We start from the raw sequence: 11,397 nt of genomic DNA, 5'->3' as shown, positions 1-11,397 counted from the left end.
GATCCGGACCTGGGAAAGCTCGACAACCCCCCACAGGTACGAGCTTTAACAGCCACAGCCGCCTCGCAGGTGTCACACGGAACAGGGCCCCTCTTCCAGGTGGGAATGATTTCTAGCCGTCAGACGGGCGCCCCAGCGGCTCCTCCACGGGCTGCTCGCGCGGCGCCGCTCTTGGCCGTCCCTCCCCGGGCCGTCACCCTCGGCCCCCTCTTTGGTTCCGTGTCCTCTGAGCCCGGCGCCGCGGCCCGAATCCCGGCCCGGCCTGTGCTGGGCGCTGACGGCCGAGGAGCCGCCAGGGCAACTCGCCCCGGCGCCGAGCGCAAAGGGCTGCGTCCGGAGGCTCCGACTCCCTGCTCCGACCGCACAAAAAGGCACTTAAAGAAAAGAAGGGGAAAAAAAAGTGAGGAAAAAAGGGGATGTAAGTCTAGGAGAGCAGAGCAGGAATGGACCACGCTGATTGCTGGCGGCACCGCTCCACACGGAGCCCCGGAGCTGCAGCCGTGTGCGCAGCCGCCTCCCTCCCTCCGCAGCTCGTCCCTCCGGCGCTGAAATCCTGCCCATCCCGGTGCTGCCCATCCCAGKGCTCGGCCCCGGGGAGGCCCGAGGGCGGCCGGCCGGGAGCGCTCCATGTGGAAACGGAGGCCGGAGCCGGGAGCTGCGTCGCTGGCCGCAGCGCCCGGCCTCTGCGCACGGACACCCCCGTCCCCTGCTCCGCTGGGACGGGCGCCCTCGCCCGCACGTGGGTTCCAGGACACACGTGGGGGATAAAACACCAAGTGCTCCGCAAACCCCGGGCGCTCCGTGCTTGGCGTCTACGGGGAAGACGAGGTTGGGCGGCCGGGCTGCCCCGAGCCCCTCTCCGCKCGCAGGCAGCGGGTTTGGCGCCAGCTCCAGGCCACCGGAGTCGGTCTTGTTCGGAGAAAGATGCTCATTGGGAAGCCGGGACATTCCTTCACTCTTTACAAAGATTTGGCAAAACACAATTTAAAAAAAAAATAAATCATAGTTACAACAGATTCAGGTTCATTTCATTTAAAGGAAATTCAACCAACAGGAGTGTAAAAGTTATAATTCACAGTTATGCATTTAAGATATTAGTGTTGAAAACCTCACTTCAAAGAACTTTTGTGCAAAATTGTATTGACAGTAGAAACCATGGCTAGATGCCCCCCAGCCTCCCAAGCCAAGCGGCCACCACTGCCCCCGTGCCCGTGCCCAGCCGGAGCCCGGAGCAGCGCGGGCGGCCGGGCTGGCACCCCGAGATGCAGTGTCCTTCCCGCGAGCCAAAGCCCGGCCAAGCTCCGAGGTGAAGCCCAGCCATTCCCAAAGCCACCGGCTGGTGCCCCGGACTCATGGCTCTGCCACGCGGGGCTCCGTGGCAGGGAATGCAGCATCAGAGCCGGAATGCAGGGGCCACAGCCCCGGACAGAGCCTGGAGCCCCTCTAGTTCCGCAGCTCCCCACCCCAGGGGCTGGGAACCCCTCTCCTCTGGGGAACAGCAGAGCTGTAAAGACCCTGAGAACAGGGAGTCTGGATCGTTGCCCTCTGTGGAGGGGACCGTGCCCTGCTCTTCAAGCTAATTAGTAGTAGCAGCTCCCAACCCCTCTGGGTCAGGTACATATTTTCCATATGAAACAYGTCTATAATCAACTATTTTTGTGGAAATTATTTCACTTTCCATTATTGGAACTGTACAAATGACGAGAAACAGTCATGCAAAAATCGCCTGCAAATTTTAGAACAGTGCAGCGTGGGCAGAAGCAGGAGGTATTTGCTTTGGGATCACATGGCTTTGGTTGGAAAAAACAGGCTTTTTAATTTTTTCTTAATGGAAAGAGACACTAAAAGAAACCCACAACCTGACATAAGAAGCAGAAGTGGGAGCGGGCGAGCGAGGCCATCCCAGAGCGCGAGGGGCCTTGGCTTGGGCCCTGCCTCCGCCGGCAGCGTGGATACTGCATCTCGGGGTCACGTCAAGCACTTTTTCCATCAGCTTTGACATCCAGCAATGCTGGGGGAAGCGGCAGCGGCCCCAGTGGGATGAGTCCCCCCCGATCCCGCCGCTCGGCTCCGTGGGGAAGGCGCGAAGCCGGCGGATCCGCACGGAGCAGCGCGCGGTGCCACTGCAGACGTGTCGCTGCGCGGCTCGAGGCTCCCTTTGGGTGGGGAAAAGCTGGGAATCGAAACAGGGAATAACACGAGCCAAGTGTGGGGGCCTGGTTTCCTCATCGCTCACTGCATATACTGGATATCACGGAATTTCTATGCCCCCTTGTGGGGACTTCCCCCGTCCAGCTTGCTGCCCCTTCCACGAAGGGAAGCGCATCCTTCCCTCGGAGGCCGTTTGCAGAGCAGAGAGCAAAAACGAGGCTGCTTCCTGAGGCTGGGACCCACGCTCGGAAGCCCCGCACCTCGACTGCCTGCAGGGAGTCCCTGCAGCAAAATATTGCACCTTTCCAGGAAGCACTCGCAGAGAGGGGGCACGGGAGCTGCCCCAACGGGAGCAGGAGAGGTGTGGGGCAGGACAGGGAGCTCTGGCAGCCACATTTGGGCCCAGGGGTTTCTCTGAGGGTCAGATGAGACTATCCGAGTAAAGAAGGGAAATGCTACAGAACCAGGACCACAGAACAGGCTTGAACCAGAGAGCTCAAAGCCTCATTTGTTCTTCTCTCCAGACCCTAATACTAAAGGCAACGCTCAGATGTTGCTTGAGACAAGGCTGGAGGGGAGATGCTCAGGAGAGGGGGACGTGTCTCCCACTGCAGGACCTGTGTGGGACTTCAAAGCCCGCTCGGGGGAGCGGGAAGGCCAAGGTGTGACCCACAAGTGCCACAGGATGCTCCTGCACCCAGGCCCCGGGCAGGTTTTCAGCGAGGAGGAGCTGGTTTCTGCTTCTGCTGTTCTCCATCTGCACGGAGGAACTTGCTGTCCTGCACTAAGGGCCGCCGGCGGGGAGGCTCTCAGCTCACCTACCAGGGCAATCCCTAAAACAGCTGTTAAAAAAGGGGAGAGAGAGAGAAAGAAGGAAGGAAATTCACTGAATTGTCTCGAGGGAAGGAATGTGGCAGGGGAAGGGCCTCTCCGAATCCCTGAAGTGCAACACGCTCGTGCCTGGGAAGTTGTGTCAGTCCTTGGAGAGGGCAGGATGGTCCCGACGCCCCGGCTGAGCCCGTCCTCGCCCTGGCGGGGGTTTAGTGTCGCTCCGAGGATGTGCTTTGGGCTTAACAGCAGCAGCATCTGTTCTGTTAACACTAGGGATTCAAGTGGGGAACAGGGAGCAAAGAACACGAGCCCGCTGTGGCCAAGGTAGCTGCAAACAGACTATCCGGCACGTGGCCACTTAAAGCCTGTCACTTTGGGGTGCAGAGTCAACTTAAAGATGCAATTCTGAGAACATCAGAGGAAAATCACCCAGTTCCACCGTTGTGAAAAGCTACCCCTGGCTTGCGTTTCACAATTGCGCTGCTGAGCTCCTTCCCCCCAGCATCACGTTTAACACACACAAGGGTTTGGGAGGTGACAGGCCCAAGGGTAACAACGCTTTTGCCTGGTTTACAAAGAAACCTTCTCAGCTTTGCAGATCGTTACATTCCAAAATGACCACTCCTTCCCTGAAGCTTCACTGCAAGAACGCAATGACACTCATCCCTTGACCCTCTGGGTGGCTGAAACCAGAGGTTTCTCCAAGCTTGCTCATCGTTAGGAGACAAACACATACAAGTACCGGTTCTAACTTCAACAGGGCAACAAAAAGAACCAGAGGGAGGTGAAAAGAGGGCTAAGGACATTGGAACCAACTTACAAAACCACAATAGAACTTACTTCAGGATGGGGAGGGACAGAAACCATTTAAAACTCTGCAAAATACTTTTTAAAAACATGATCTCTCTTGAAAAAATAATCGGAGCAGTTTTTAAACTTCTCCGTATGTGTTTGAGGAGGAAAAAAAACCCAACAAGGGTGCAAAATACAGATAAAAAATAAACATGATTCTACTTTGCAAGAAGTACTTTCATCGTTCTCGAGGGTGGCTCACCATTCCCAAAGTACGCCCGGGGCTTTAGTCCGTCTTGCTCTTTGCTCCTTTCTTCCCGTTTCTTCCTCTTCTGCTCCCAGAACGGAGGCAAAAGTCTTTGGTCTCCGAACACGGGCTGGAGCGCCGTGTTGCAAGCTCATACTAACGGTGTCGACACTCGGGGAGGAGGCAGGAGGGAGCGAGGGCTGGTCCTGCGGAGGAGATGGGGTGGGAGGGTTGTGGGCAGCTCCTAGATGGCTCCTTCACTGTGCATACTGTGGTTGGGCTTGCTGTGGCTCACACAGTTCTGTTCGTTCAGCAGGTTTGCGGTCTCGTCCGGCAAACCGTCGTGCAGCTCCGTAAGAGTCAGTTCGATTTTAGTGTTTTCACTGTCCGAGGACTGGGGGGTTTTGTCCATCCGTGATGCCATCAGGGCATTTTGGTACTGCTGTCTGGAGATCTGCTCCAAGCACAGGAGGAAGGAACAAGAAGAGCCAGTCATGCTTTCGTCTGCCCCACGGCACACACGAAGGAAACGAAGTCCCCCTCCCTTTCCAGATGGCCACATTTAAACTCTGGTTTACCTGGGATCAGCTCCACTTCTACAAGACATCCCTGTGCTTTGCAAGCCTAGAACATCCCAACTCAACACCATGACATGGAGACATTTCCAGGGACAAGGTGGAAGCACAGAGCTATGCAATCACCATGCTGTTCTAAGGCAGGGACTTATTCCCATGCAGAGATTTCTAAATCAAATCTCCATTTCCTTGTACTCAGGCACATTTTTAGGGTTGGAACCAGAGTTCAGTGAAGTCTTTCTCCCAACTTCAGTGAGCTCCGGGCGAGTTTCCAAGATTTGTCCCCACAGAGGCAGAGGGGAAGAGCTCTACTGCTCAGGTCTAGGCCAGCGAGTGCAGCAACACCTAGATCCTAATTCTCATACATAAGGCATTTGATTCTGGTAAAAACTGGATCTCCATAGAGATGAGATCAAATTAGCGACCCGTACAGTCTTCAACCAGCTGCGCTCAGCAGAGGAGTCGTCACAGGAGCTCTCAATACTGCCTGTGACACCTCAGGGGCAAGGAAGGCCAGAGTCCCCTTTGCTGAATACGGAGGTAGAGGGGAGCCTTCCTCCCAGACCAGCAGGGTCCAACTCTTCTGGAGCAGCCTTTATGGCCAGGACACACAACAGGATCTACTTGTGTTGGCAGCCCACATGCTCGCAGAGCAGCGGGTCAGGCGGGAAGAKGGAAGAGGTTGAGCAAGAAGAGCTGGAAATGGAGATGGCAGATGGACCAAGGCACAGCATCCAGAGGAAAAATCCAAACATGCACTAGCAGGTTACGGCCTTGGCTAAAAGGTGTTAATTGAGCAAACRCCACGCGGGACAACGAGCACACTCATGTTGAATGCTACCCTGTGCACAGGGTAGGAGCGGAGTGATGCAAAAAGAGGTGTTCGAGTTTGACAGTTCAGCATCCATGAGCCTCTGTRTGGACACAGTGAGAGCTGGAAGGCCTCCACATAAACCAGCACAAGATGAGCAGCTCTGTACTGCTCTGTACAGCAGACTGGCCACTCAAATCTATAGCAGGACTTGGTAACATTAGCTCAGCTTAAGGGCAGCTTGCCTAGCAGCAGATATGAATTGGTCTAAACGTCAAAAACTCAATAACCAGTACACATGCACTGGTCAAATTTTCAAGGCAAAACTGCACTTCCTTTTAAAATTTGGCTCCCTGTCGATGTGGAACAATTCATTTGCACTCCAGCACTTATGCTCTATTCCAYATTATTTTTAATATTGAATTAACCTTGACAGAAGTTGAGTTCACCAATCTTCTGAGTGGCATCCAAAGACATGCACTTTCCTTAAGAAAGGCATCACGGTCAGTCTCTGGCCACAGGGCTCCAAGCTGAGCTACAATCACTGCCAGCATTAGCTGTTCCTCAGCTCTGCTGCCTTTCCTCATCCCACTGGCACACGCTGCAGTGTGGGATGCACCATGCTGGGGGACGGAGCTGGTTCATGCAGCAACTCACTGGCATTATGAGACATGAGCCTAACATATGAAGTTAAGATAAAGATAAATGTCCAAGGCTTCTCCAAGGAGAATAAGGATGATGAGTTGGAAAGTAAGATCAAGAGCCCCAAACTGAAACCAAAATCAAAAGTGAATAAAAACTGCATCCAACACGAAATATCTTATCCTTCAGGAACTGGCACTGTCATCTAGGGAAAGGTTTCCACTCTTGAGAGCTCCGAAGGCTTCGTGAGTACACATCTTCATGACTAAAAGCACACAAAAGGTCTTTTCTATGAATTCTCCTTGAAGGACCTGGAATCTAGGAACCTATATGACCCATCACAGGGGAGGAATAACGAAGACAGAAAGCAACAGACTGCAACTGCTTGGAAAAAGTGATTGATTTTAAAGCAGGCTGCTGCTTTCATCATCCTATCTACTCACAGTGCTGCAGAGCAATCTACAGAAACCTCCCTTCCCCAGGCTCTCCAACATGCCTCTTAAGCCCAGCTTTTCAGCAGGGCCTTAGAGCTCTTTTCCTACCTTGACAAACTGAATGTCTGTGAGTGCTTTCACTGAGTAGTCCGGGACATACACTTGCAGGAAAGATGCATTCAGTTGGTTGTTGCTGCTCCCTAACGTTGGTGTCACTGCGTCAATGCGATCACTTCGGTTTAAAGAGTCTGAGTGATTCAAGCCACAGGGCCGAGGTGGAGACTTGTTTTCAGCTGAGAAACAGGCAAGAGGGAGAGAATTGTTAAAATTAAGTAGAAAGCATTTAGAACCATCTGTTTCAAAGGGACATAATAAATCATGATATCACACAGAAGATCTGCAAGTACTTAATCTACTTATAATAAGACATGCAGCTCAACAACAAAATTACCCCAAGAAAAGCACATTTTGAATCCAGAGCCAGTAGCAGAGATCACCGAGTATAGCTTAAACACACCTGGCTTTATTTGTTCTACCACAGATAAGGCACTGTGTTCAGCTGGACACAGCATTTCAGCTGTGCATGAGAATTGCAGGGAAAGGTAAATTCCCAAGACTTCCTAGGAGGAAAACCTTCATGGTCAGACCATATTTAACAGATTTCTTCTTACTGATTTATAATCATACCACCAGTAACAGACCTTTTATGTACAGAGCAAGTCCCAGCTGACTGTTATCCTCATAACTTTATTCCATCTGGTACCTATAGCTATTATCCTTGTCTTGTGGATTAGACCAGACACATTCTTCAAAGTGTAACAGCGGTGAGTGACAAGAGACCTCAGTGGACCGAAGTGTCCCTTGCACAGTCCATGTGRCAATTATTTCAATACAGTTTATTCTACTACCTGTCAGTGCTTGAAACTTGAAAGATGGAAACTCAGAGGAGGAGAGCAAGCTCCATTTGGCACATGCCAGCCAGCAAAACAGAGAAAATGGTCCATGCTACAGAGGAGAAAGCGTGYCCAGGAAAGATATGGACTATAAAGGAGTAAAACTAGAGAAAACTGCTTTCTGCCATTGGTTTGTATGGTATGTGCTGCAGGGTTTTACTTAACAACTGAAACCTTGCAGGTAACCAGAGGAGTGACTGACCACAGCTCTCCTAATGTGCTGAGTTCGGCGAGCCACAAATATCCTGTATCTCTAGGTTGTGCCCAAAAAGGGACCCAGGACAGGAGAGCAGGCAGAAATGCATCCTAAAAGGGACCCAACCCTTCCTACAGATGGGCTTCTCTTAGATGCACAGAGTAATCAAAGAGTCATCTCTGGGACTGGTGAATTTTTGGACGCTGCTGCAATCAGATTTCGTCCACCCAGCTCACACTGAAACTTGCTGTAAGCTACACTACTCACTGTGCAACCACACTGACAACTGAAACATCATTTTCACATCATCTTTAGATACGAAGCCTCTTTGAGCAAGTCAGCAACAGTGTCCTTGCAAGCTTTGCCATTTCCTTTTTGGTAAATTTTCGACATGGAAACTTAGGTCAAAAGAAAAAAAAAATCCTCCCCAAATACAACCCCCTATGCTTGTCACTTAATCACTCTGAACATAATTGTTCTTTGCCAGGGGACACAGCTGGTTCTACATCCAGCCTTTTGTCATCTTAAAATTTAGATTCTTCCAGATGCATGACAGAATTGTCCTACTTCTTATTTCCTACTTAACCACTTAAAAATGGTTATCTCCTTCCTTCAATTAAAAGGAAAAAAAAAAAAAGCTGAATGGAAAAATACAAGTTCTGAAAACCTGGCATTTCCACATTAGTGGAATTAGAGGAATTAGTGCAAGTCCCTCTGGTTGCACCACATAGGGGTTAGACGCCAGGAACCAAATGGGGCTTCAAGCGTGCTCCCAGCCAGAGCGGCTCCAATTCCCCCTGGAGAACCAGGAAATGGGAAGACTGAATGGATCTGTGCTGTCTTTCCCACCGGCGTACACAGAACGGGGCTGTGTGTGACCAGCACTGCTGCTGTTGGGAATGAAGATTTCCACCTGCAACAGCTTTACATTCACCTGGCTCGGATCTCTCCTGCTCTTCCTTGGGAGTCCCATAGTTCATTTCTGATAAATAAAAAGAAGGACAGAGAGCAACGTGACAAAGCCAGCTGAAGAAAGCAGGGGATAGGGAGAGTGAAAGGAGAGAACAAGAGAGTAGGACCAGAGAAAATCTCGGATGAGTAGGATGAGAGGGAAAAGACATCACCTCTGGATCTATGTACAAGTTGGGAAGGGAGAAGAAAGTTGGTGAAGGAGAGAGGATGCAGAAAGAGCAGAAGGCAGAAAGACAACCAGGCAGCTMCACGTTGGCAGAGCAGTGCCCTGCCAGCCTCCAGCAGGTCTGCACGGACCTTTTCTACGTGGGGTTCCCCATAGTCCTCAAATTCCTATAGCAGGGGTAAAGAGCACAAAGCACAGAACAAACATCAACACCACCACRTTATGTATTTCGGGTTAAAAAGCAGGCTCCTTTATAGAGGACCCAACAGAAGGTCCAAGTTTCATCAAACCTGGTACCATGCACAGGCTGATGTTTATCTGCAACCACCGCCATGGTGACCAGGGTTACTGCATGAGTTTCTTTCAAATAAGACATTCTCTGCATAATTGCTTTGCATAATTGATTTCTGGAGTGGAGGAGGAAAAAATGAAGAAAAAAGAAGCAAAGAAAGGAATGGGACCTAGCAAAACAAAAGAACCAGCCTAAAAATAATAATCCAAGCTGCTGAGCTTAAAAGAAAGCCATCAGGTACTTCAACTAAAGAGAGATTAAACATCTGCCTCTTATTTCAAGTTTAGCAGCAGGGACCTTTAACAGGGCATGAAAAAAGTTCCCTGCAGATCAACAACCTGTGGCTTGGTTGGAATGCACAACTGTAAGGACTGAGGGTGAAATACGTTTTCAAAATTGAAAGGAAGCAAGGGGAAAAAAAGCAGCAGATGGTGAATTTTTTTGAAATGTACAATATGTACCAATGTTTAGGAGTTGTTTCACTTAAATATGCACATAATTATCTTATTTGTTTCTAAGTCCGGGAAGACACATACATCTGAAAACTTCAAAATGAAGAAATATGTTCYGTGCAGCCCAAACTATTTTAGGTTCTGCTGTTCCTGTAGACTTTCTTGGGTGGGTTCCACTTTTCTCACCTACACTCTGCATGCTCAGTGCCTGCAAAGCTCAGTTCTTAACCATTCCCAACTTTTACCCATTCAGCCACATCCTGGAGCACATTTTGGCCCAATTTCTTACCCCTCTCAAGGGTCTTTCTATGTCAGTCAACTCAATCGCTTGGCAAAAAAATGGAACAAAAACAAAACAAAGCAAAACAAGACCAGGAGTTCCCACACCTTCTTGCATATTCCACTGCAAGTCTGTCCCCTCTGTAAATCACTGTGCAGTCCACAGCATTAACCTCACTGAAAGAAAATTCAACACTTTTGTCTAAAATGGTAGAATTTAACACCTGTTTGAAAAAGTCTTTAATTGAGCAAGTGCTTCTTCCATGGCAACTTAGCAACAGATCCTCACTCTGCTAAATGAATTTTCTCCAAAAGCTTTTAAGCACTTCTTAACATCAGCTTAGGGGAGGATATCATCCTCTAAAATTTTCCCTCCTAATATTTCACCAGGGCATGAATGCAAACCAAGAACAAGTGCACGTTACCATAGGCCTTCTCTCAACCACGAGTTTAGTTCTTTCCATTTTGATGGCTCCATCACGTTAGCTGGTTACCAGTAAATGTGCAGGATACCTACCTGGGAGGCATAATGTTGTGCTGGGCTTCTCCCTAACGAGCAAAGGGGTCAGATAAATACAGACTGCGACTGATTTTTTATGGCATCAGGGCAGTCACAAGAATGGTGAAAATAGAAGCATGCGGATTTACCTGGAGAACCTGCTGCTAACAACTCTGTTCTGCTGACAACAAATGTACGAGACAGGGACAAGGGAACTAGAAGAGGGAGAGAAAAAGGATGAGATCACGACCAGAAAGGCGGCAGCTACCCACACTTGACAGGGGAGGGAGCCAGCTCTCACACTGAAGAACTAAAACCAAAAGTGCAAATCAACTGTGGAAAAGTAAAGGGTTAAAAAAAATCCCAAGCAAACAAAAAGACAATTAAACAATTTTAGGAATAAACCAAAACAAACAAACAAAAAAACCACCAAGCCTACAGAATTACACAGTGAAGTTGCTAGTTTGAGTGGTCTATCAAGTTATACACATAATTTGAAAGGAGTGGTGGTAGCCACTTCAGCCTGGAAAACAGAGTTAAAACACGGCAGGAAGCCTCCATGGGGCCAATTCCTAATAGGAGCAAAATAAAAATAGAAACTAAACCAAGGGAGACTTTATAGTTCATCAAGTTTTCAATACATCACTAAGCGATGTTCTAATTTTCTTAGTTCATCCTTGTCAGAATGGTTACGAGACTGCTAAATATTACCATAAATCCCTCCCTAACTACAGCTTTATAAAAAAGCTTCACTGTTTTCTTTCCCCTCAAACATGTTTTACTCTCCTGTTACTCACTTCATATTCTCCTGTTCTGCAAAGGTTCATACTTTAACTGAGTGTCATGTCTACCTAGGGCAACAAGGATTACTTCATTTTTCATGAGCTCATCTTAACAGAAATTTCAGGATGCTGTAAGGCATCATAAAGCAAATCCTCTGAAATCTAGCAGGGAAAGCTGGCAAAATTAAGGACTAGGTGCTGGTAAAAAAMCAACCAGCTGTAGGGAAACAAATCCAGGGTTAGCAGAGATTAATTCAAAATAGCGCTTTAAGTTTTACATGACAAAATCTAGGATGGGTTTCAGTGCAGACACATGTGAAGGG

At 49.1% G+C, this 11,397-nt stretch overlaps 1 protein-coding gene across 1 annotated transcript in view; it reads right to left on the bottom strand.

Annotated features, from left to right (window-relative positions):
• Nucleotides 1-998: 998 nt before the first annotated feature.
• Nucleotides 999-11,397, bottom strand: part of CNNM2 (cyclin and CBS domain divalent metal cation transport mediator 2) — a 106,974-nt gene continuing 96,575 nt past the window's right edge. The window contains exons 6-8 of the mRNA XM_026050566.1: nt 10,442-10,507; nt 6,592-6,776; nt 999-4,475 (exon numbers count right to left, since the gene is read on the bottom strand). Of these exons, the coding sequence (XP_025906351.1) occupies nt 4,266-4,475; nt 6,592-6,776; nt 10,442-10,507 (461 nt within the window). The 3' untranslated portion in view covers nt 999-4,265. The remainder of the gene's footprint in view (nt 4,476-6,591; nt 6,777-10,441; nt 10,508-11,397) is intronic.

This window comes from Nothoprocta perdicaria, unplaced genomic scaffold, assembly GCF_003342845.1.
Source record: "Nothoprocta perdicaria isolate Ctin4 unplaced genomic scaffold, notPer1 scaffold_7, whole genome shotgun sequence".
Taxonomy (NCBI): Eukaryota; Metazoa; Chordata; class Aves; order Tinamiformes; family Tinamidae; genus Nothoprocta; species Nothoprocta perdicaria.
Note: the sequence above shows the minus strand (reverse complement) of the source record. Positions and strands in the feature narration are given on the sequence as shown.